At 40.6% G+C, this 26,042-nt stretch overlaps 3 protein-coding genes across 4 annotated transcripts in view; 2 read left to right on the plus strand and 1 right to left on the minus strand.

Moving 5' to 3' along the window:
* Window positions 1–1,004: 1,004 nt before the first annotated feature.
* ccdc59 (coiled-coil domain containing 59) lies at window positions 1,005–2,782 on the minus strand. 2 transcript variants are annotated; one of them, XM_020599619.1, is made up of 4 exons: window positions 2,552–2,782; window positions 1,846–2,188; window positions 1,592–1,700; window positions 1,005–1,448 (listed from the first exon to the last, which is right to left on the minus strand). In XM_020599619.1, exons 1-4 carry the CDS (start codon window positions 2,688–2,690, stop codon window positions 1,284–1,286), a joined length of 756 nt encoding a protein of 251 aa, XP_020455275.1. In that variant the 5' UTR covers window positions 2,691–2,782; the 3' UTR covers window positions 1,005–1,283. The 2 variants fall into 2 exon arrangements, with proteins under 2 accessions (XP_020455275.1, XP_020455276.1); XM_020599620.1 differs by having other exon boundaries at window positions 1,361–1,448; window positions 1,569–1,700.
* A 94-nt stretch (window positions 2,783–2,876) lies between these two features.
* On the plus strand, window positions 2,877–12,267 carry mettl25 (methyltransferase like 25). The gene is made up of 12 exons (XM_020599618.1): window positions 2,877–3,294; window positions 3,542–3,724; window positions 3,917–4,023; window positions 4,136–4,717; window positions 5,031–5,178; window positions 7,297–7,391; window positions 7,635–7,664; window positions 8,222–8,295; window positions 9,767–9,860; window positions 10,289–10,363; window positions 10,903–10,974; window positions 11,964–12,267. The coding sequence occupies exons 1-12, from the start codon at window positions 3,078–3,080 to the stop codon at window positions 12,048–12,050; spliced, it is 1,764 nt and encodes a 587-aa protein (XP_020455274.1). The 5' UTR covers window positions 2,877–3,077; the 3' UTR covers window positions 12,051–12,267.
* A 7,047-nt stretch (window positions 12,268–19,314) lies between these two features.
* tmtc2a (transmembrane O-mannosyltransferase targeting cadherins 2a) overlaps window positions 19,315–26,042 on the plus strand; it is a 55,626-nt gene continuing 48,898 nt past the window's right edge. Inside the window, 1 exon segment of the mRNA XM_020599622.1 lies at window positions 19,315–20,224. Within this exon segment, the coding sequence (XP_020455278.1) occupies window positions 20,142–20,224 (83 nt within the window). The 5' untranslated portion in view covers window positions 19,315–20,141.

Here is a 26,042-nt window from a genome sequence, read left to right on the forward strand (position 1 = left end):
ATACAGAACACATGACGGCATAATGCTTCCAAGAGCTGATACTAAGAGGTACAGACAGATGAATCCAAAACTGTATAATGTATCACCTCTGTACTCTCAGAGGTTGTTTTTTTTTTGTAACGTCATGACTCACACAAAGTTTTGAAGTACTGTCATGTTTGATCTGTTATGAGCTGGAATACTGTTTGTCTTGTGATTTATTGTAAATATACAGTAAACTCTACAGAAAGTCAAATATGAGGCAGACTTTTGATTTTGAAGTCAACAAACCTCTTGAAATGGAAACGTAAAAGTGGTGAGTAAGAAACTGGATTTTACAATTCAAACCAAAACATTTAGGAAAATGATTAAAAATTCTCGTCACAGCTTTTCTTTTTTGCACACAAATAAATACTCTTTAATGCTACCACCACATGCATTTTTCTGTGTGCAGTAAAACCTTACTGTGAAGGAAAGGTTACACTCAAGTATAATAGATAAGAAAAGGTTTGGGGCATTTTTTATAACATGTACAAAACTCATGGCAAATAGTTCTATCGGACTATTTATTGCAGTTTTAACATACAAACTGCTTCTTACAATATACCAAAAAGAGAAGGGAAATGTCTTACTTTTTATATGCAGTGGAAACTGAAGCCTTCTTCCCATCTCAATATCAGCAGAGCAGTGACCGTGTTTAGGAAGTCTTGCCTCACAGATAAATGTTAGAGAAGTCATTCTGCAACCATGTGATGTCATGAGGAAGGAGCCTGAGGCTTTTCAGCTTGCATGCACATGCTGCTGCCTCATTGACAGAGAGGGCTACAGACTCTTTATGAAAGTTACACGTATGCAACAGCAGGCGCAAGATCGGTTCTATCTTGAATGTTAATGTTGTTAATGACAGTAAACTACAGATTAGGAACCCATTTTCAATGGTTTCAATAAAAGCAAAACTAGTTTAATGTTGTGAAATTACAAATTAGTGAATTATTATTTTGTGTCATGGCAGTTAGCATTGCCCATTTCAAAAAACTACCACTTTAAAGAAAGCTTTTATTGATTTAAACAATGTCTTACATGAACATCTCTTCATATCTTACAATGCCATCTTGTGGTCTAAGATTAAAATAGGTCACAATATCAGGTATTCTATGGATAGAGAACCACTGAAACAATGGCGTGAAAGCACAGACCTAGTGCACATCAGATATGTCTGTATCAGGTCTTAAATATCCAAGTCAAATACAGGGACAATCCACTCTTTTTCCATTCATTCCTCACGATCAGCTGTGAGTCCGCAGTCAGTTCTCAGTTCCTTGTATCTTCTGAAGCAAATACTCAAGCTGAAGGTTCAGATTTGGTTGTCCCCTCTTGGTCTTTTTGCTCAGCATCTGGAACGTCTCCATCTTTTTTTGTTTGTACCTCTGAATGGCTTCTTCTCTTTGCTGCTTGTTTTTCAGGTACTCCTAGGTTTAAAGAAAAAATAAACACAAAAGAACGAGACAACCTGTCATTAACATGTCAGACTACAATCCAAGTAAAACAAAATTTGTAACAAAAACAGAGGTAGCGTTATTGTTACCCACATGTAGCGGGGGAAAGAGCTCACCTCTTTCTTTTTTCTACGTTTTTCGATGACACTCTCGAATTCCTCTTTTGTCTTCTGATAGGATGTCTTCTTCGCCATTTTCTTCCTCATGCGGTTGCTTATTGGTAGGCTGGAAGAGAACATTAGAAAGGTGGCAGTTACTCTTTCTTTCCCAGCTCAGCAGCAATAACTGACTCAGATACTGTAATATATTTCCGAAATCCATTTTTAAAAAAATGTAATTTTAGAACTTTGTGCCAACAAATATTTCTTACCTCTCTTTCTCTGAAGCTGTTGTTGAGTCATGCATAGAATCTGTCAGCCCAGAGGAACCAGCAACATTTGCATCTTGATCAGCCGTTTCAGTTTGTTGTCCAGCAGTGTCATCATCTGTCACTTCTCTCTTCTTCTGGCCTTTCATTCTCTGCATAGTCCTATTCATTCTATTGGTCCAAGCCTCATGTTTCAGTTTCTCTTCTTCTGCCATGTAAAGATGCCTGAGGTGTTCTGGATACTCTTCTTTGTACAGCTGTTTGGACTCAGAATTCTTCTTCTTCCGCAGTAGTTTGTTGTACTCATGTTTGACTTTCTGCTTCCTCTTGAATGCAAATCCTTGACCTGAAGAGTAAAGAATATAAACCATATTATTTAATGTTGATATTCTATTTAAACAAAAGGTGGGTCGTTGGTGAGTCACCTATTAGCCAAAATTAGTAGAGCACCCAGGTGTATGCTTAAAATTATTTTATTTATTACAATTTATGTCACATGGAAAGGCCAGATTAATTATGAAATTTCTCAGTTAAATTTGCAACATCTGTCTAGAGAGGAAAGTACATGCATTTATAAAAAAAAAAAGAAGTTGTGCTTCATTTTTGGCTGTCTTACTTTGTAAATGCAGGTGTATGAATTAAGAAACTTACTATTAATTATTAAGCTACTGGTCTTACTACTTAGGCAGAGCAGCTGTTTTAAACTCACCTTCGTTAACACTGCCTTCGAATATTTTGTGCTCCGGGATCCATTTCCTCTTCTTTTTGACACCATGTGCGTTTCCTTTTGATTTATTGTTCTTATTATTATAAGTCTTATTCCTTATTTTCTGATCTGTCGGTGCCATTATAATGAAATCTTACCAGGAAATGTTAAATGTTTACATCTCACATGCGTGTTCAAGCGTCGTAGTTTATCCCCCCAGACGCTGGGTGATGACGTGTACAGGACAGACATAGAAAATCGATTACAGAGTATTTGATCTCGATTAATCTCTGAGGCGATCACTTTAATACAAGGAAATGTCTAAATGCATGCTCTGCCTGACCAAGCAAAATATTTTCTACATCCCAAGAGTTTGTTATTGTATGTATACAGACATACATTTTATGGAAAGAATTGCAGGTTTTTATTTAAAAAATCATCGAACCTTTGATTGCTACTGCCTAGGCGCGTATCAGCAGTAGAGAGTTAGCTTTACGTTTCACTTAGGTCTGCTTCACAGCTTTTTAACATGGTACCCTCTACATACAGCCTCACAGAAATTCAACAACGGATAGATGAAGTCAAGCGGTTTTTGTCTGTAACTCTGGGCATCGCTAATGCTCACACTGTGGAGTTTTACACTCACGACGTGTGGAAACAGCTTATGGCCGTGTCACCAGAGGAGGTCCTGTCTGCAGTTAGCTCCTGTACTGACCAGCAGAGGGAGCCAGAGCACAGAGGAAAAGGTAAAGACGTTCGGTTTTTGGTTAAATGAAACTAATATAAAGATATTGAAAGTAAAATATGATAAAGCGTTTCTTTTTTTAAAGTTTTTATTAACATTTTGTACTTTGGATGTTCTTAGCTTTTAAGTGCTTTAACTCCTTGCACCAAAATCTGCACAGTGTATGTGTAATATAAACACAGAGCTAAATGCAGTTCTACTAAAATAAAAAAATAAAAATACCAATCTTTGTCTGTCTCCCTAAACAGAGCAAACCGGAACCAAGTTTGGGTTTTGTAGGAATACAAACAGGCTGGTCGATACCCACGAACTGTTGCAGATGGCCAAGGTTTACTCTGTTCCTGGCCTTGGAGTCAGTCTGAGCAGAAATGAGCTACTGCAGGCCCTCAGAGAGAACAGGCCGCAGTCTAGTGCTTCAGCAGCAGAGATGGGTAGGGAAGAAGGCATCTTATGTCCGCAGTGTTTTAGGTTGAAAGTAGGAAACTAGTCAAGAATTGTCCAGCTCAAATTTTGACCACAACTGAAGTGCAATTATAGGGCTGATTTGGGATTTTTTTAAACAACAGCATAGGTGTATATATGTCTTTTTAAAAGATGCTTTTCTTCTGTTCTGTCAAATCAAGGTACTGAGGTGGAGCCAGATGAGTTTATGAATTCAAAGAAGTCTCATGAAGTTCAATCTATGTCTGAGGTGGTGGCCTGTTTGGCTCAGTGCTGTGGAGTCAAACAGGTAAACTGTCATTTATCATGTTCCTATGAATACCTTAAAGGCTCTACCTTGGAATGACTTGTAAACAGAAGAAGCTTTATTTTCCATCTTCTATCATTTTGCTCCCACTAAGGTGATTGACGTGGGCTCAGGAAAGGGTTACCTGAGCTCCTTCCTTTCCCTGCAGTATGGCCTCAGAGTTTATGGCATCGACTCCTCCAGCACCAACACCCACGGTGCCCAGGAGAGGAACAGGAAGATCAAGAAGTTCTCCAGGGTGTACCAGAAACGCAGCAAGGCAGTGAAGGCACTAGCAGAGGTCACACATTCACCACAGGAGGAGCTATTACAAATAAAGCCTGGCATTAATGGAGGCTGTGGAGTTTTACATGATGATGGTCCAGGAATACCAGAGGAGGAGGACAAGGTGTTAACCAGCTTATCAGATGTCAACCCTGTAGTGGAGCGACCTTCAGAGCCAAACCCAGAAACAGAGGAGGTCTTCCTTAGTGCACTTTCACTGGATGTGATACAGACTACACCCCCCAGAATTTCCCCGAGTCAACTGAGTGCTGAGGAGAGAGAGAGGAGGAAGAGGGAGAACCTGGAGAAGAAAGCTCTAAACAGAAGCAAGAGTGCCGGCGCCATGTTTTCAACTCTCACATCTTATGTTACAGCGGAAACAGAGCTCCGCGAGCTCATTAGCGAGCTGGAGGTGAGCAGAATCCAAAGTCAGATAAAGCCAAAAGTAAACATGGAAAACACATTTGCTGTGTGTGTCAGGTGGTGGTGAAGACAGGAGGCCAGCTGTATAGTAGTAAAACACAATTCCCACAGCAGCTCCTAAAATTACAAGTCTGTCATAGTGGCTGGAGTTTGCATTACTGGGTCGAGTGTGGGATGTTATTGCGGTGCCAAATGTGCAGCACGTCATCATCAATAAATTTCACCATCGATCTCCACACGTGCCCCTCCTCCTCCTTCTCTTCTGTTCTTTGCTTTCTCTGCACACTTTCTTTAAACTCCAGGATGCAATCATGGTTGGCCTGCACACATGTGGTGACTTGGCTCCCAGCACCCTGAGGATGTTTGTGGCTAAACCAGAGCTGGCTGCAGTCTGCAGCGTGGGCTGCTGCTATCACCTGCTGTCTGAGGAATTTGACACTGCCAGGCAGGGTAACTACACACATACTGACAGTGACACACTCAGAGATACAGATCACAGCCAGGAATAATTTGGAAGTGGCTGATTCTGCAAGAAGTGTGTAATATTTTGTTTTCACTGTTATTTAGTCAGCCTTGACTTCCACACTAAGGAGATTGTTTGTCATTCTCTGCTACTGCTGCTGCTTCAGCTTGACGATTAATTCAGTTGCCAAAATGCAGGATAACTGACTGATATCATCCCTGTTTCATGCTCCTTTACCTCATAGTTTATGATGTTTGAAATCATCTGCATGTGTCCTCATGCTGTGGGGTTATCTTTGACCTTTTTGTATAGATTCAGATGGAGTCTCTGTTCTACCGAGCAGTGTACAATTGCAGCCTCTGTCGTTAATGAGAAAGAGCCTTTGCTACAGTCGGTACTGTATCGAATCATCTCTTTTTAACAATGTGACCTTCGACCCCCACGTCATCAAGGGCCTGTTGTAGCTTCAAGAGTGGAAAATTATATCATTCCAGTTGATTGAAAACACTTCTTGCCATGCTTGCTTTTTGAACTCCAGCTTGTTCTTTTAAAGTGAACAAAGGGATTTGCACATGCACACACTTTCTCTTCCCTGTTGCCCTTTCAGTGCAGTCTGGGATGCAGGCCAGCTTCTGTGGTCACCTACCTCACCCTAAAAAGGAGCTAACTAGCTGAAAAGCTTCATTATAGAAAACAGTTATATAATTATATGCTCATGTAGGCTTTAATTAAGTCTTTAAATATAACACATTATGTAGAATCCAGTCTTATGCTGTTTACTTGCAAAAAACCTACTTCCTTGAGATGAGTCTGTAGCCAATGTGTTTACAAGTGTACATGTCCAGTCGTACACAAGGATATCAGAAATATTTGTCTTTCTGAATTGGAGTGCGTGTACATGGCCACTTAAGAGGCGAACGCTGTGGTCCGCATGAGGCTAGCTACTATAAACAGCCTTGTGTATATACTGTAATCTATCTGTCAGACTAAGTAAAGGCTCGTCTGCTTCAGTTGCCACCGAGGGCCTGTCAGCAAGCTATGTCCCAGGCAGATGGGAAAGCTAACCCGATTGCTAATAAGTTAGCACGTCTGGAGCAGTTTGCAAGAGCCTGACAGGTCCCAGCTGCATGTTGTTTGTGCTTTTGTCAGGTTCTTCCGTATCCCTTTGGACTTGGTGTGCCTTGGCCTCAGTCACTGACCCTTTTAGAAATGACACAATAAAGATGGTGGTCTGTCAAGAGGTCACACTCAGCACTCTCCCCTTTGGGAATCTTCGTTTGTACATACTGCTATGGTTAGAAATAAGTGGTTTATGCTGCTCCTTACAACAGCAAGCATAGGTCAACAGTTCTGACCCTTTAAGGCAAAAATATTTAGGAAGGAGGGGTTTACCTTAATTCTTCTCTTCACAGACTCACATTAAATGAATAGTTTGATATTTTAGAAATTACATGTATTCACTTTATTTCTTGGAGGAGAAACTTGATAAAACTTTCTTTGTTTATACAGTAAATATGAGGCTATAACCAGGAGATAATTAGCTTAGCATAAAGACTGGAAATGGAGAGGTAGCTAGCCTAGCGCTGTCCAAAGCTGAAAAGAACAGCATGTCTAAAGCTCACTAAATAAGTATAACATGTTGTAACTTGTTTGTTTAATCCATACTGAAACCAAAGTCAATGTTATTGCTAAGATAGGTAGAAAGTCACTGTGCCAGCAAAGGAGAGTCTGCCAAATTTCTGTGTTTATGTTAAGCTAAGCGAATATTCTTCTGGCTATAGCTTCAGATTTAATGGACAGATATGAGAGTGGTATTGATCTTCTCATCTAACTCTGGGCAAGAAAACAAACAAGCCTATTTCCCAGTATGTCAAAACCATTTCTTTAAGCCAATGTTATTTTTATTTGAGTAGTCATTCAAAGCTTGTTTAGATGATATAAGACGTTCGTAGTGAAAAAAAGCAGATGCAAGTCTTTGCCATAAATTTAAATGTTTCCTTCTCCTGCCAACTTGAACTTCACTGTAACTGTTTGAAAAAGCCCAAATTAATCAGCCAGACTGATCAGTCATTTTACTTCCATTATCGTTGTGTGTTTCCTTGCAGAGTGTTTGCACAGTGTGTGTGGGTTTCCTCTGAGCCAGTACCTCCGCAGCCAGTCCTGGTTCTGCGGCAGAAATGCCAGGATGTCTGCATGTTTGGTGAGCTTGGACGACACCACAAAAAATGTGCACAGTGCATCATTTTGCCTACATAAATGTGTAACAACCACCTCTGATGAATTGACAGTGAAAAGTCCTTTTATTTACTCTAGGACATGTGGATAAACTAGTTTGTTAATGAGTTTTTAGCAGGGGTGGTTTTCACCTTTGCAACTATAGCTACAGATCTGATTTTCCAAAAAATACTTTGTCTAAAGACTTTACCATTTTTCTAAAAAACAGGCTCTTGAGAGAGTTTCACATGGCCAAGGGGTAAGTAAGGTTTGCTGAAATGTAATCAATGTCATAAACTAATAGTCATAATCACACAAGAATGGGAGTTAAATGTCATTTTCTATTACCCATCTAAACAAATCAATCAGATTATTTGAAACCACAAATCTGGGTGCTCATAATAACTCAAAACTGAATTATTTTTCATCGTAGATCTCCTCCATGGATTCAAACCGTCAGCCCATTAATTCTGCTATTGTTTCAACTCTGTGATTGACTGCAGTGTATGTACTTGGACTTTAAAGCGCACAGCTCCAGGCCAAAGCTGATCACAATACCACTAGCCATTAATATGGAATGTTTATAAATATTAATGCAATCATGGCAAGATTGATTACTTGTTGGAACCAGGGCCTGAATCCAAAACAGGCTTGATTGCTTGCTTATGTTGCATTATGTTTAGAAAGTGTCAGAAATATTCATCAAGCGTTCATGCACACACTGGATAAATCACAAGGGAGTAACAAACTTTTAATGTGAAACATACTGTACACTGCATTATGTTGAATCAAGTTATCTTTGACCTTTTTGTATAGATTCAGATGGAGTCACTGTTCTACCGAGCAGTGCTTCATGTTATTCTGAGGGACCACTACGGCTCCTATAAAAGGTAATTTACATCTGGGATTATTTTCATCTTGAGAAATCATAGCCCAAAGTGTCCAATGCAGTTTTGGCGAGACATTGTGTTCCATAGTTGTGTATTAAATATAAGAATGTTAAGTGACACCTCTACAGGATAAGTGGTATACGTGTAGCTAAAGGGTGATGTTATGTGACAGCGTCCACATGCAGTGTGTTCTGAGGTAACAAGTTTTAGCAGAACAGGCAGTGAACTTCAGGAGCAATACAAAAGGTAAAATCTCATTTGGTGTTTGTTTTCTTTGATCTGAACCAGAAAGGAAAAGTGTTAGCTTCTGGTTTTGTTTGGGTTACAAATGAACCAAGACCTGTAAACCTAACTGTTAACGTTCAAGCTAATCTATTACAGACTTGAGTTATGTAATTAGTTCTCGGTTAAGACAAAGATTATTCAGTAAGCACAAAATTAATTAGCAGCAATTTCAAAGAATACTTACTTAAGTCACTTATTTCATAATTTGTATCACATTTTACAGCAATCCACTAACAGTTGTGTGGGGCCTCCATGTGAGTGGCATTCATCCTCTGGGCATTATGAATGTATGTCCAAATTTTTATCCAGTAGTTGTTGAGATATTTCAGTCCACACCAAAGTGGTGGAGCAACAGACTCCAAGAGCTAAAAATGCTTTTTCCAGCTTCTCAAAATTTCCTACTTTTCACTTTTTTGTGTGCCTTCTAAAATAAATGCTTTTGTTGAATGTCTTTGGGGTTTGGACTGATGGCCAGACAAAGAAGGCTATTGGAAGGTTTCATCCTGGGCTCTGGGAAATTGTAATGAGGAGTTATCACAGTGTTCTGATATTTAATTTGCAAAATCATTAACACAGACACAAAATAATAATCAGCACACTCATTCACTGTAATTAACTAAAATAATCAGCTCTAATAGACTTGCTTTTGTTCACTTGTGTAAATTTGCCTTTCCTGTTTATGTGGTACAAGTAAGACCATGAACAAAAGTCAGAGTAGTGTACACGTTCATCAGTCACACTGCAGTTTGGCCTTAGTTTACTTGACTATGCAGTGCTTTCCAAACACGAGTCACTGCTGGTTTACCCCCACAAAACATAGTTCCAAAGTCATTTGCTCTTGTTATTTTGCTTTCCTGATGACTGAGGATTTTGGATGATGGTCATTGCTCTCCTCTAACTAAATAAACTGAACGATTGAAGTAAACACTGCAGATTTCACTTCTTCAATTAGCCCTTATCAGAAGCCCAGTGCTGTGTGAACTTCACTTTAATGACCAATACCCGATCACGATCGAGTATCCATTAGTTTCCTCCAAGCAGCACCTATTCATCACTGTTTGGGCCTTTAGTAGTGTTTAATAGTTTGGACATGGATTTAAAAAACAGGAGACACAATAAGGAGTGAATGTTGTTTATTTCATAGGGCAAAAATGAGTGTATGTGTGTGTGTGCATTTGTTCTGCAGCGAAAAGCGAGTTGGGAATGTCTACTCCAAGGCTAAATCATTTGTGGATTATGTTCGTCAGGCTCTACGCAGACTGGAACTGGATGAATCAAAGGTCAGGACCAGAACATTACAGTCTTATAACACTTTCCAGGCAAAAACTGGAAAGTACTCTGTAGAAACTGAGCACCACGGGTGAAATGCTTATTATGTTGGCGTGATGAGAAGAAAATGTTTTCTCTTGTGTGTTTATTTAGAACATTTTCAAATTCATGTCAGGTTAGTGTACAGGTGCCTGAGAGCTTGCTTTAGGATGTTTCCAGGCACTGGGACTTCGAGGAGTTCTGGTTGCCCTGGGTAATCATGAAAATAAGGATGGTGTATTTTGGTCTGTTTTATGTTTTCTCACAACTCCAAAACCCACAGATCTTTTTCTTTCAGTTCTTCCACTGGAACTCTTCCTCTCTCATTTTCATTCCCCTATATTCACACTGACTGCCCTCCGTTTCTGACTGACAAGAGCAGCTCTCTCTTTTTCTTCAGCTTTCTGACCATGACATCCAGGGTTACCATGACGCATACAGACCACGAATGGATGAGATGCATGCCTTTAACATGGTGAGTGCTCGCTTTATATTCTCAAAATAAAAAAAACACCCAAATGACCAACAAGCAGGCTTTACAGCATAAAAAAAACGCTAAAATGACCAACAAGCAGGCTTTACAGCATCTTCGTATTAAATCCTTGTTGCATACTTAACACAGCTTTAAACCACAACAACCTGTTTCCAGCTTGACAATCTCTGCGTTTTCATTCCTGTAAAATGAGATGCACTGCATGATGCCAGAGCATTGAGTGAGATCATTGCAGAGTATAGGGAAGTATTACAGGAATGGGAGAAAGCCAGCCTTTCAGCTGAGGCCACTAATTGCGGTGTCAGCTAACATACCAATTTTCCTTCTTGACATAAAACAGCTAAATGGTTTTTGGGGATTGCCCAACAGCTACTGGGAACACAAGCAGTTCCAGTACTGAGTAGCCTAACAGGGACAACTTGCAAGCAAAGCACCATTTTGTACCAGATAGATGAAACCACTGATATGAAATGGAATAAATGAATGTTTATTTCACATCTTTCTTCTTTCATGTCAACCAGTTAAAGGTGACCCTGGCTCCCTGTATCGAAGGTCTAATTCTCCTGGATCGCCTGTGCTACCTGAAGGAACAGGTAAAATCATTTCAGTTGTGGCATAAATCTAGGACGAGCCTGGGGAGGACCACTTAGTTACTATGTTCTGTTCACATCTACTGTGTGTGGGAAGTGGAACATTTGATATAAGACATGAACTGCTGTGAAGCCTCACAACTACTAGATGCTGTTTGTGTGTTCAGCATTAAAGAAGGATTCAAACACACATTATCATTTATTGTATGTTTCCATAGAGGCTTCAGGCCCTGACAGCCACACCAATGCACTTATTAAGCTGTGCATACTGTAAACTATACACAGTGTTTCTAGGTGGGTTTGATGTCCTCTGGAAGGTCAAAGGACAAAAATGTGATAAAATATACACTGCGGATCATGTGTGTAAGGGACTTTATACCTTGAGAAACCAAAGAGACTAGTGTTGTGTGTGTGTGCTGTGTTTAGCTACACTAGTCGTCCCAGCTGGCCCTAGGGATGGATGGCACTGATTGCCACTCAGAGAAACACTGATGACACAGACAGAAAAGTTGTACAAACATTCACGGTTCACACAAGATAAATTACAAAAACTTTGGCGATCCCTTAATTTCCCATATGGCACCACTGTCAGATCAAAAATGCAGTTTGTCCAGTACTTTGGTTTCTGGGCAAATAATAAATTATAATGATGAATAATTTAGGATATTTAAAGGGGGTGTGACTGCAAGGCTAGTAACAGAAATCTATTTATGCTGACATTGTATGAAAGCAGCAAAAGTATAGTACTAAACATCTGGCCATCAAGGAGGACAGGCTTGTTTTCCACATGAGTCCATCTGACACAGTGTTTGTCCAGATTGATGTGTCTACTCTGGGGATTCAATGGAGAAATCTTTAATTGTGAGAACATCATACAGCAGAGGATGCCAAGAGTCAAAATCAATCTGAGAAAAGATTTTTATGTGCATGTGTTTTTATTCAGTTTTATGGTGTCTGATTGTTTTATGGGTGTATGTCTTTTTCTACTGCAGGAGGATGTATCATTCTGTGCACTGGTGCAACTTTTTGATCCCCTGCTGTCACCGAGATGTTATGCTGTTGTCGGGCTGAAGAGTTAAGGAAACAGAATTACAAGCTGATGAACTTAAACGCATGAACATGATTATAAGGCGTTGATTGATGGGTCATGATTATAAATGACTAACAAACTTTTAAAGTGATTGTGTTGTCATTTATTTGCACCGTCTCTGCTTCACTTTCAACATCATCTTATTTTGTTGTATATATTTTAATGTTTTTGATGAAAAATAAACCTTAAACATTTGCCGCTCTCAGTCCTTGACCTTCAAAAATGTCTTGTGTGATTGATTTATATCCGTCTAAGCATTTTGTCCTTAAGTGACTCCTGAGAAAGTACTTGCTCATAACAGTCGTTCAGGGAGCCAGGAGTGCTGTGGGATTTACGGGGACTGGGGCCCCCTCTGATGACTGGTCTGGAAACCCTATTTCTAGGCTCCCAAACCAGAGGAAACAGGGGAAAAGAAACACAGGCTAAGTGGCACCCCTGATCCCTTTATAATCTTTACTTCTGTTTTGCTGTGACCTTGCTCTTTTAATAAATCATGCTTTTCTCACATGTTTGAAAACAAATGTCATAGTTTTGAGTAAAAATGAATTATGTTTGTGGGAATTGCACTAAAACCGATCGGAAACAGACACAAGAGGAAAGGTCAGAAATAAAATGCATTTTTGGGACCAAAAACATCACACTGTGCTTCAGAGAAAATGATATTTAACTGCATTTACAAATCCTGTATATGATAATTTTAGAATTATGCATTATGGGCACAGAGAACACTTTATTACTGTGCGTGACATTTTGAGAATCTTTTACACTACAGGAGATGGGCTCTGTCAGTTATTCGCAGCCATGGTGCATCTGCAGTTTCCAGGGGGTGTGTAGGAAGATCAAATAATTTGAAAAAAATAAAAAGTATGATTTGACAGAAAATATATGGACATATGGAGTCAGTTGTACCACTTGAGCACCACAGTATGAGTAAAAGTAGATTAAAAGTACTGTACTTTGCAAGAAAAGTTGAAACAGCTGGCTAAAGGTAGCCAGTTAGATAGATCATGTTAGATAAAAGTAAAAGATTAATTATAGTTAAAATAATGGATAAATAGATAGCTGAAAGTTTAGGATAAACTGTTTGAAATAGCTAAAATAAAAAAGGATAAATTGCTCAAATAGCAGATAAAGAGTTTATATAGCGCTATAGTACTAATTTATTGATGTTAGCTCAGCGTAATATTTAGCTTAAAGTAATGGCTGAGGTTAATGGGTCGATATAGCTACAAGTAATAGATAAAGTTTAAAATAGTTAAAACTAGTGAACAAAATGACACAATTAGCTGCCTAAAAGTAATAAATAATAGGAATATAGTTATGATGACTACAAACTTTACCAAGCCAACCTAAACACTGACATCCACAAATAACATTAACATTATAACTGTTGAAGACATTTGAGACATGATGGGTGGTGGCAGATTTTACTGGGCTGTCAGAAAAAAAAGGTGGGGATCCACATCTCTTTCACGCTGACTGTTACTGTAATTCTGTCACATTGTGAAGCGTCTCACAGTGCTCAACACTGAGGCAGTAATGGTCATACCGGCTGTGCACGGGCACAGTTTTGATTAGAGCTCTGTAGGAACTTCCATTTTGCAAAATTAAATTATCTTGAACAAAATTAACCTCAAACAAAGGGACCATGATGCACTGTCCTACTGTGCAGCACTGGTAGTATCATGTCTTCCTCTGCGACTATTATCTGTCACTGTAGTTGCAGCAGAGTGCACGTCTGCAGGTCATCCATAGGTCTGTCACCACTAGTGAAACATGGGGAAGTCTTAGAGCTTTAAAGACAGATGAGATGGCTCTATGCTGCATCTGAGCTATGCTTAGATCCAGCTCCATGTTTCGCAGTGGCCAAACAGGACTGACACAAATGCCAGTAATTAAAAATGCGAACACAGCTTGTTTTGGAAATACTGCTAAATTTGGGTGTGGCTGAGGGAGTCATGTCCTGTCACCCTGTCCCATTCTTGATGTTTGTGCACATATAAGTATATATAAACACACGCCCTGGCACAGTCTCTTTCATGTGCCCACATAGAAGACAAGAAAAAGGACACGGTATGATGCCATGATATGGTCTGCTTTCAACACATACAAACCAACATATAAACTTGTAGAAAGGCTGTCCAGGTGATGCAGTAGTGTGGGTAAACTGCAGTTTCCTGATATTGCACTTAGCAGAAGACAAGAAAAAGATTATAGGATGTGTGTGTTGGGAGACAGGAATAGTTTGCATGGGGATAGTTTGCACCCCAGATGAATGAGGAAGTGAGAAATCAGTCAAACAATGGCCCTTAGCTGTGATCTTTGTTTCTCACAGCAGTGTTTGAATGTGACACAAATTCCTGCCATCCTGCTTTGGAAAATCATCTCAGGGTTCCTCCCACTTCGAAAACAGGAAGAGAGCAACATTTTATTCAGCCTACATCATTGGTTCTCTGCTGGTCAGTGTTTTGTTAGAGGCTGAAATAATGCCCTTTCCTGTGAATGGGGAGACTGTGTTTTAACTAATGAACCCAAATTAATCAAAGGGTAAAATTTGCAAGTGACAGACTTTATCAAGCATTAACACAGCTGGAGAAAAATGAGAGTGAGCTAAAGCAATCATCAGGTAAATGTCACTGAAAAAGCCTTTGACAGGTCTGTTACAGGCTCACATATGCACTCTATTAATCCACTTTGTATATCCATGATCATATTATCTTAATGTCTTCTTTCTGTTCACAATCCTCTTATTGTCTAGATTTGATTGTCTCAAGTAATATGGGGGTGGGGTGGGGGGTTGCTCTGGGCAAGCAGCCATCAGAGAGCGGGATGCAGGATGCTCTGGCTACCATCAACATGCCCCTACAGTCACGAGCAGAACACATTTCTCTGCCAGATGCCCTGCTTGTGAGGAAGAGGGGACTTGGCTGGACCTTGTGCTGGGCACACACTGCTTTTTTTTAGATTAAATTCACTGTTATCATCTCAAATCACTGAATTCTTGGAAAAGGCATATGGACCAAAATGCACTTTACACCTGTCAGAGATATATCTGTGAGATAAATCTGTGGAAGAGAAAACAGTCTTGTAAATGCTTGACTTGGAGCCTCAAACAATATCAACAATGCTCGACAGAGATCGGACCGTTGTTTTCAATGAGAAACACCGTCATTACGTATTTTAAAAAAAAGAATTGTCCCCTGATTCATATTTTCCATTAATCATGCCCATTTTGCTATAATGTTGTCCAGATTAAAATCGAATTAGAGCAATTTAAAACATCTGCCAAGTAAGTGAATAGTGCCAGAGAACATTATTTGTTTCTTTTAGAAAGTAGTGCTCCAACCTCTAATGTAGTTGGAAAACAAATGTAATGCTTTATTTCCCCTGACATTATATTATTAAACCACCAAACTGCTTGGCAATTAAACTGATATATTTTGAATGATATCTTAATCTGATAACTTGTAAATTCAGAATCTGCTACTATTTTCCCTGAGCTCTGATTTAAGAGTCATTGAGTCTCTAACAATTCAGCAAAAGGAAGTAGAACACCTAGAGAATAGGCCCCTCAGTATTTGTACTGTCCTGTTCTGTCACTCATTTTAAAGACTTTGCTGAGGTAAAACAAAACAAAAGCAAAAAACTAAAAACTTTGAGCTGTAAAAATTGGATTTATTTTCACTTGTTGGTTCTAACTCAGAAAGTATATAGTATCAGTAGAAAAGCCTCACAATTGAATCACTCGAGTTTAGCATCCCTCCTAAAGTGTGTCAAATTAATTATACACAGTAACGATGATAGTCTTGGTTATCATGAGCCACCTCGTGTTATGGTTAAAGCATTAAAATGATTTAATGTGTAAAGCGCATGGTGTTTTATTTGATCTACTTTGGTGTTATATTTTCATGGGCTGTTTTTTCACGGCCGACCTACTGACTTTACAGGACAAATGTAACATAACACTCATGAACATATCCTTCTTAATTCAAACCCCCATATTTTTCAAAGTTATATTTCTGATCTTCCTGAGCAGAATTAGGAGGTGACACCACTGGAGACACCCACAGACCTGGGTGGATCTGATTTTAGGTTGCTTGGCTTCCGTGTTGATATTAATACCATCAGTGTGCTATTTCTGTGAAGGCCGAGGCCTGGCCCTTCCAGCTGTGATGATCTGTTTCCTGTGTGATGTTTATCTGCTGGGGCAAACAAGCAGTGGTTCCGGAGTAAATAGCACATGGAAAATACCATTACTCGCTTTGCATGGTTCAAAAGGGACAGGAAATCTCTTAATGGCAGCATCAATGCAAATGGAGTTCTTCTAAAACATTGTCTTATTGGTCAGTATTGCCTTTTGTGTGTTGGACTCGATTTATGAACTAATAAATTATATATGAGTAATTTTAAAAATATATATATTTTAAAGGGCTTGTTATATACTGACAGCCAGGGGCTGTTTCTTTTGAATGCTTTTAGATGACAAAAGAGTGGTGGTGGAGCTTATCTCTGGGGGGATGAGACTACCTACAGGGATGAGGTGGAGAGGCTCATAGTGTGGTGCAGAGAGAACAATCTGCTCCTTAATGCCTCAAAGACTAAGGTCATTGTCGACTTCAGGAGGAAGAAAACCGACATCTTGCCAATGTACATCAGCAAGGGCTGTGTGGAGAGGGTGCCGGCCTTCTGCTTTCTGGGAGTCCATATTGAGGAGGAGCTGACCTGGGGCGCGAATACCTCTGGACTGCTTAAAAAGGCCCAGCAGAGACTATACTTCCTACGGGTGCTCAGGAAGAACAACATCTCCCAGAGACTGCTGGTGTCCTTCTATCAGTGCTCCATTGAGAGCATCCTTACATACTGTATATGTATATGGTATGGCAGCAGCACATTGGCTCAGAGGAAAATGCTCCAGAGGGTCATTAATATGGCCCAGGAGATTATCGGCTACCCTCTCCTCATTCTGGAAGAACTATACAGTTCCTGCTGCCTCAAAAAAGCCCACAACATCATTAAGGACAGTCTTTGAACTGTTGCCGTCAGGTAGACATTCAGAGCAATCAAATCAAGGCCCACTAGGTTCAAGAATAGCTTTTAATCAACAGCAGTTACCACACTCAGTGCTGCTAAAAAATAATATGCCTGTGTGTGAGAGGTCTGTTGTTTATTTTGTTGTTCTGGCGGTTAAGTTTTTTATATGGTCTTATTTCATATGTTATGTTTTTTTTCCATTCTAAAATTTTCTTGTTACATGTTACAATGACAATAAAGGATTATCTTATCTTAAGAGGTGAAAGCAAGCAGTATTTAAAAATGCAAAAACTAGGGAATGTTTTGTGACCCCCTAATTTACCTTGGGAATACACGGGGAAGGTCATGACCTTTAGGTTGGGAACCACTGCACGACACGATGTGTAATGATGCTTAAATGTGTGGATTATTCTTTGCTGACTTGGACCTGACTCAGAATTGAGGTTTGTTGACTCACCTATAACACTACATATAATGCAACCCAGCCATCAACATTTAGATTGGAGAATCAGGTGCACTATGCTTTGTGGCTAATGCAGCCTTGAGCCTTGAGCCTCAAGCAGGGATGAGGAGTGTGCTACACAGGTGTGGGGAGCTAATTTCTTTCTACCAACCCAACCCAGATTTTTATTTATTTATTTATTTTTCCATTTTCAAACTTGTAGTCTTCACCCCCAACTGATGCTGATGCAAGGATCTTAGAGCATGTGTTTCACACATGCTCTAAGATCTGTAAACAGACTTGGCTGTTTGAAATTGGTGGAGGTCTCCTTAAAGCCAGAGAATATTTGCAGCTATTACTCATTTAAAATCAAAGGCCTAAGATACAAATCTCACTAAAAAAGAATCTGGTCAAAACATGCAAGCTTGTCAAAGAGCAAAACAAAATGATTGTCATTTCCTAAAACAGAAGACATCTAAACAGATATTTTAAAAAGGGACAAACACTAATGAATCCAAATCATCTATTTATCAGAACCGTCAGACTTCACTTTAGATGCAATTTAAACTTGCATCTAAACCAAAAAGAGATGTTTTTATTCAGGAGTGCTGCCTGTTTACACTTAAAAAGCAAGCAATACTCATTACAGTCCTCCGCAGTGAGGATGTAGCAGGTAATCAGTCTGCGAGGGTAAACACTTCTTCTCCTGTAATGTGTTTGTTTTGCCCTGGGCCTATTTATACACTCTACAGGAATATTTCTCCCAGATTTTCCTTAGCTAATCCCTTAATCACCTGCATCAGCTGCTGCAAGAGAGAGCAGCCCTTGTCCCCATGGAATAGTGAAAGGGCGAAGATTCATCTTGTACACTTAGTGTTTGCCAGATTGTTTAGGTATATGTTGAAACAAAGTTGGTGTACAACTGATATCATTTAATAAAACCAACAACAAGAGGACCATATTTTGAGATTGTCTTGTAGATGAATTATCAGAAGCATAGTTTCTTCTTACAACCCAAACACACACTGTCATTTGTTACCTCTAGACAGTGAAGAATGCTGTGAAAGAGGAAGCAAGTCTCAGGTACAAAAACACAACCCCTTCTTAACCCACCTGTTATGTTTCGGGTCAAATTGACCCACGAACATCAATGTTGTTCCTGAGAAACGAACATAACAGGAGGGTTAAATAGTCCAACAGATTCCAAGAGGTCAAAAGGCAAATTTTGTTCAGAATCAGAGCCAATATTACAAATGACTCTCTAACCTCAGCTTGTTCTGCTTCGTCACTGTCTCACCCATTGCAGGCCAATGCCCTCGTGCTTTATACATCCTTCTCCAACCATCTGTTTTTGTTTCCCCACTGGTCTGTGCTAGATTTATTAGAGCCCTGACTGTGGGACAGGCATTGGTCCAGCTGGTTGTTGGTGGGGCAAAGGCTGCATGTTTCCAAAGTGACGCCCATAAGCATGCGCACCATAGGGCGAGGCATGACAATTCATCAGTTACACCTACTCCCTCAGCCTCTACATGGACAGGGGAGGGTGGTGATTGTAAAAGAATCAATATGTTTTAAATATAGATAGAATAAGTCACAGTGATACCTAGGGCAGCTATCAAAAGATATCAAAATATGCAATAAGTTCAGTAAAACCATCACATAAATGTTTTGTCATGCTTTGTCAACCGATTCAAATTCTTGAACTCTTTTATTTTTCTTGAGCTCTTTTATTTTAGAAACTTCTTTCAATTGCTGAACATTTGCTAAATATCTGCTTTTATATACAGGTCACACATCAGAGTGGGGAATATTACATAGTCTGTTATTCTCACAATAATTCACAGATGAACTGTTACTGTACTGACTAGACAGTCATCAAATTTTAATGACTCCTGTATTAAATTAGGTCAACAAGTTACCCTCTGTTGTATGTAATTGAATTTTATAATTTATACATTTATTTTTTGAATTTGTGGATATTGTTTTATAACATTTTGGTTGACTAGTGAACTGGCATGGGGGGGTCGGGGGGTTTGTGTAGATTACAAAGTGTTAAATAGATTACATTGTTTTAAGGCACATTTATGTCCCTGTTGTACAGTTTAAAAAAAATCCGAAAGATCACTGTTCAGCTTTACATATTTCCTGAGGTCAATCAGTTCTGTTGCCCTGAAATCAAAATAATATGTTGCCGTGCCATTTGATATACATTTATAACTGACTTCCTAAATGACATGCTTATTCTGCCTATGCGGAGCCCTGTGCGCATGCGCACCCTCCCTGAAAACCACATGCATCTGCCCGCTCTACTCTCTCCAGTGTGAGGGCAGAGAAATGCGCACACCGCAGCATATATGCGCCCAGGTCCCAGCCAAACCGGCGGTAGCTTCACACATCCCTGACCCGTCTGTCAGTACAATGGGTTAAAGGGAATATGGCAAACTTTGATACACTTTGCATATTATGGGAAATGCCCTGCGTTGTCTGGAGAGCTGTGCTGCCGAGCGGCTGAATTGAGATCACAATAACACAGAGACTTGTGAGAGAAGAGGGGACCTGATTCCAGTCATTTCTATCCCAGCTCCTCACCCACTTTGGTTGTGAGAGATGATCACGGAGCTTGTGTGCACCGCCGTGGCTGTGGGTCTCTATCTGAACACGCTGGACGCAGATTTCTGCTACGATGACAGGTAGGTTTCGCCTACAGAGCGCAGCTCTGCTGCCAGCACCGCCACCAACCGCTCCTCCACTTGTCATCTCGTCTTGTTAGCTCCGCACGGAATCAAAGGGTGACGGGTCGTTGCGCCTGTCCGCTTGTTTGCGTGCGCTTTTGTCCGTAAGCAGTCGCCTAATAAATCACTGCTTATTTGTAAGCAGCAGTCAAAGGCACAAAGACAGGGAGGAGGAAGGACGTGTACGGAAGCATATACGGTAAAATTATAATGATTTTATTAAAATACAGGCTACCTGTAGGAGTCTGTGCTTATAACTCTTTCTGCGCTTTTGTTCCTCGTTGAGGTTATTTTGGTTTATTGCACTACATTCCATGTCTTGTCCCTACTGAGCATGTAACAATCCCCCGGAGCTTATGAGATCCTTATTTTTTGAAACACGAATGCCACGATCTGAGAGTATCCACGTGGTCCACTGCCACAGAAAGAGTTGTGAAGTGAGAGCAGCCTCGGTCTCCTGCTGTGCACATAACGTGCCTCAGATGCTCTTTGTGTTGTTGAAGTACTCCTGCCTGTTATAACAATGCTCTGCACCCAGGGGAATCAAGCTGATTTAAATCCACAGTTTAATTATGCAGACAGATGAAAAAACATGTCAACACACTTTGATGCTGTTGAGGGCAAAACCTTTAATGACAAATTTACTGCTGGTGAACAAAACATCATTTTGAGTGAGAAGAAAAAACACAACAAAAATTTGCATTTGAGGTAAAGGTTTCTCATTATCCACTTAACTGCTGATTATCCTCTCCATTAAATGATTAATACATTTGCAAAGTGACCATCCCAGTTTCTTTGTTTGTCCAACTGACCACACAAACCTGAATATCAAGATCAAAGATAAAAGATCACAGATTTTTATTGTCAATTCACTATATGTGCAGGACATACAGAAAATCAAAATACCATTTCTCTCTCACCTAGTATTGAATGCCATACCATTAAGGAAACTAAAATAGAATAAAAGTAGAGTAAAAATAGACTAAAAAGAATAAGAAAACTAAGTCAACGTGATTAGGATAAAACTAAACGGTACAACCTAATAGGTTATGACTCAAACCATGTGCAATCAGTGACAGTAGTGCAAATAATAGTAATAAGATTGTCAGATGGTTGTGAGACTGAGATGCACATGGATAGTAGTGCAAATGACCAACAGCAGCAGATTTACATGTAATATAACAAGGAGGGGGAATGTACTGGATTTGTGCAAAACAGCAGAGGTAGTCTTTTTATGTTCTGCGGTGGGTCACAGTCCAGGAGCAGGGGGCAGAGGTGGGGGAGGTAGTGAACAGTGTTCAGCATCCTCACAGCCTGGAAGGATGAAGCTGTTTGTAAGTCTGGTGGACTGGGCCTGAAGACTCCGATACCTTCACCCTGAAGGCAGGAGTCTGAAGTGGGTGTGCGCGGGGTGGGAGGTGTCATCAGCAATGCTGATGGCTCTGCGGGTGAGGCGGGTGTTAAAGATGTCCTTGAGGGAAGGCAGAGGGGCACCGATGATCTTGATGGCTGTATTCACTATGCGTTGCAGGGTCCTTCTGCAGGAGGCAGTACAGCCTTCATACCACACAGTGATGCAGCCAGTGATGATGCTTTCAATGGTGTCCTGGTACAAAGAGCGCATGATGGGGGGTGGGACACTGGCTCTCCTCAGTTTGTGGAGCTTTCTTGGCCAGTGATGTGTTGTTGTTGGTCCAGGAGAGGTCCTCAAAGATGTTCATCCTCAGGAACTTGGTACTGCTCACTCTCTCCACTACAGCACCGTTGATGGTCAGTGGTGGATACTTTAGAGATTTCCTACTGAAGTCCACAATGATTTCTCTTTAGTCTTCTTCCCACTGAGGAAGAGGTTGTTCTCCTTACACCACTGAAGTTGGCACACCTCGCTCCTATAGTTGGCCTCATCATTGCTGGTAATGAGGCCAACTACAGTCGTGTCATCCACAAACTTGACAATGTGGTTGGTGCTGTAGGTTGGCACACAGTCGTGGGTCAGCAGTGTGAAGAGCAATGGGCTGACCACACACCCCTGTGGAGCCCCTGTGCTCAGTGTGATGGTCTTGGAGATGTTGCTGCCGACCTGCACATTTTGTGGCTTCCCTGTTAGAAAGTCCAAGACCCAGTTGCAGAGAGACGTTCTGAGTCCCAAGTGTCCAATTTTTTGTGTAAGCTGCTGGGGAATGATTGTGTTGAATGCTGAACGGAAGTCTAGGAACAGCATTCACAAATAAGAGTTCTTTGAATCTAGGCGTGTGAGGGCTGGATGGAGAGCAGCAGAAATGGCATCCTCTGTGGACCTGTTTGACCTGTATGCAAACTGAAATGGGTCATGAGAGGGAGGAAGGATGGACTTGACGTTCTGCATGACCAGCCGCTCAAAGCACTTCATAATGGTTGAAGTCAGTGCTACAGGTCGATAGTCATTGTAACTGGTTGGGTGGGGCTTCTTTGGAATTGGAATTATTGTGGCGGCCTTGAAGCATGTGGGAACAACCGCTTGGCTCAGGGAGATGTTAAAGATGTCTCTGAGGACATCCTTGAGCTCCGCGGCACAGTCCTTTAAAACATGACCAGGTATGTTATCTGGTCCAGCTGCCTTGCGTGGGTGGAGTAGGTCTTCTTCATGCTGGCTGCGGAGAGACACACAGCATGTTTGCCTGGGGGAGGGGTGGACTTCTGTGCCAGTGTGGTGTTCTGTGTTTCAAAGTGGCCAAAGAAGTCATTGAGGCTGTTTAGTAGAGAGATGTCTCTGTCACAATTCCGAGGTGTGGGTTTATAGCCTCTGAGGGTTTGGATACCGTGCCAGACTCTGTGCATCTCTAGTGTTGCTGAAGTGTCCAGATATTTTCCTTTTGTATTGATGTTTTGCCTCCTGATTCCATGGGACAGGTTGGCTCTTGCTGTTGCTAGGCCTGTAGTGTCGCCGGCCTTAAAGGCTGTATCCTGAGCCCTCAATTGTCTGTGAACCTCACCTGTCATCCATGGCTTCTGGTTGGCACGAACAGTGATATTTTTGCAGTAAGTGACATCATCAATGCATTTTGTGATGTATGCTGTGACGGCCTCAGTGTATTCCTGTATATAGTATCTATGCGATTGTTATGAGTGGCTGATATCCATCTATCCATTTTCTGTATCCTATTAAATCACAAGATGAAGATTCATGATAGGCATGGCATGTCGCAGATTTCTCTAAAAGAATGAACAGACATTGAAAAGGTCGCCTCCCTGTAGTCCACTGCTCAGTCTGCTAAGCATCTCCAGACACCCCCTAAAGGTCAAAATCTCCTCACTTTACTTTTCAGCACCATCTGTGACCCGCAAGTGTTGTGTGTGAGCAAGATATAGTGTGTGTGTGTGTGGAAGTGGAGGAGGAGATGTAGTGGAGAAACACAGAGTGGTGGTAGAAATGAACTCTCTATGCCTTCTCCAGTTACATCGCACATCGCCAAGTATCTCGGTAAAGCACCCACTGTGTATTCATCCATCAGCCTTGTCTGTACATGTGACCGTGACAGTGTGAGGTTGTCAAAAGGGCTTTCACTGACAGATTACCCGCTGCTCTGTCCTGCACGCTTCAGCCTTGGTTTGCACTCCATTCCCTCGGTGAAAGTTCAGAATCCGCCAGCGCTGTGTATCTGTCAATGTCACCATGGTAATTTACACCCTGGGGGATGGACACTGACGTTTTGGTTCAGGGCCCTCAGATGGAGGAGGTTGAATATCAATCAGAGGACTGACCTTCCCCTGGTGTTTCATCAAATGGCATCCTCTCTCGGGGTCAGTAGTTGTATGCTACCCGGTCTCTTCCTTTGGGGATTAGCAGAGAGTTATGGGCAGAAGGTAAAAGCAAGAGAAATGGGCTACCGAAATGGAGGAGAGTTGCACTAATCATTCTCTAAATAATTTTATTATGTAGGGTTTTCTTTGGTTTGTCTTATCAAACAGAAAGTTAAGATCATAGCAATGACTGACTAATACTGCAAGAGTTTGAATGCATTGAATTTATTGTTGCATCTTTCCAGACTGTTGTTTCCAGATGCACAGCATCAGACCGGATGCCCTCTGCAGGCTGCATTCTTACTCATGCACCCTGTCATTATGTGGTTTATTTTTATTTTAAATTTATTTTGGCCTAAAATCATGTGAATGAAATCTTATCTGAACAGTCAGCTGAAGTTTGACAGAAATGTTAATTTTAGGTATTGACTAAATCTGGGCCAAAAAGTTAAACATTTTCTCCTGAAATGTAAAGAAAAAGGATGAGTTGGCTTAATATGACTTAAAATGAGAGACTTTTCACCTCAGCTCTAAGAGCTAATCTAAAAATAGCAAATAAAATGAGCATTATTTTAGACAAATTTGTTTTTCTACATTTATGAAATTCACCCTAAACTCTTGTTACATGTCATGAGAATTCCACCCTGTTCCATGCACTGCAACTTGCAGGGATGTTCTGGCTGGACTCTGGTTTTTCAATCATGACAAATGTTTTTCCTGGGCACTGCTCAAGGCCCAGCCAAGCTCGCTCTTGGCCAATGGTGATCCCATTGAAAAGCCTCTGCGTGTGAAGAGTTTTATGGGAGGCCTCTCCTGGTTTAGCCAAATGTCGAGGCAGACCTTTATTTTTTACCATTACTGTAAACTGCCACCTCACAGTGCTGATATGTAATATCTGTACAGGCTGTTAGATTGATTGCTTTGGTGCTGCAGCCACAGATTGGAAATGTACTAGCGTCACCTCTGAACACTCTTGTGAATACCCATCATCAAGGCTTTTGACAGGCTAACAAATGAGGCTGACATTTCAGTGATGTTGGTTTTGAGCCAGTAATGGATGTCTTTAAAACTATGGCATTATTCAGTGGGCACCAAAACTAAAGAAAAGACTTGGATAAAGAAGGCAAAACTGCAAAATGAAATGCATCTTAAGTGGTTTTCAGCATTCAGAACCATGCACCTGAAACATTTGTGACCCCAGTCACGTCACAGTCCCTCTACATAACACAGAAATGCATTATGGTCCCACTGGGAATTGAAGTAAAAACATCTTCCCAAAACAGTTTCACCTCTGGGTGAGGGGCAGGGTTTGGAGGAATTAGGTGAGGTTTGGGTTTCACTGACAGGCACATTCCCTTTATAAGCACCATGAAATTTAGTTTAGTTCTTTATCTAAAATATCCTCATTGTTCAAAGCAAGGACTGAAACAATTAAATCTGCCACACAGATGGCAGAGGTGACCCAGAGTAGTGACTGGAGAGAAGGGCCAGAGAAAGAAGACAGGGCATCACACTCTGTTGGCTGCCACATCTGTTACTTCTCTAGCTTGGTTTAACCATAAATGCATCAGTATGGAGTTGTGTTTAAGGAGCATAATTTCATCATAGTTCATACTGTAGTGTCTTGAATTGAAGTGCCAGTACAGTATGTTAGTGGTGCACACACTGTTTAATCCCCTGAGACAGAAATGTCTGTGAAATCTAGTAAAAGAATAATACATATGTACAGTAATGAACTGAAATCCAGTAATCATGATTTCCTTGTTTCCTTCATTTGTCATTTATGCCACCTCCAGTTGTCCCACATGTAAATCTAAGTACAGTATGTCCAGTTTATAAGCAGCATTGTTGTGTCCATTTTCATTATAGTTTATCTGGCTGCTTCTTTTGCTACTGGCTACACATAGATTTATTGTGCCATGACCAGTGTTGAGCAGGTAAAATGAGTCTAATGATTAGTCATTGAAAAAGTATTTACATTTACTAATTGCCTAAT

This window comes from Monopterus albus, unplaced genomic scaffold (assembly GCF_001952655.1).
Source record: "Monopterus albus unplaced genomic scaffold, M_albus_1.0 scaffold41.1, whole genome shotgun sequence".
NCBI classification, from domain to species: domain Eukaryota; kingdom Metazoa; phylum Chordata; class Actinopteri; order Synbranchiformes; family Synbranchidae; genus Monopterus; species Monopterus albus.

Coding starts and splice junctions, on each gene's coding strand:
- ccdc59 (XM_020599619.1), bottom strand. CDS start 2,690: ATGGCACCGACAGATCAGAAAATAAGGAATAAGACTTATAATAATAAG. Junction 1,701..1,845: donor ACAGCTTCAGAGAAAGAGAG/GTAAGAAATATT, acceptor GTTCTCTTCCAG/CCTACCAATAAGCAACCGCA. Junction 1,449..1,591: donor AACGTAGAAAAAAGAAAGAG/GTGAGCTCTTTC, acceptor CTTTAAACCTAG/GAGTACCTGAAAAACAAGCA.
- mettl25 (XM_020599618.1), top strand. CDS start 3,078: ATGGTACCCTCTACATACAGCCTCACAGAAATTCAACAACGGATAGAT. Junction 3,295..3,541: donor GCCAGAGCACAGAGGAAAAG/GTAAAGACGTTC, acceptor CTCCCTAAACAG/AGCAAACCGGAACCAAGTTT. Junction 3,725..3,916: donor TGCTTCAGCAGCAGAGATGG/GTAGGGAAGAAG, acceptor TGTCAAATCAAG/GTACTGAGGTGGAGCCAGAT.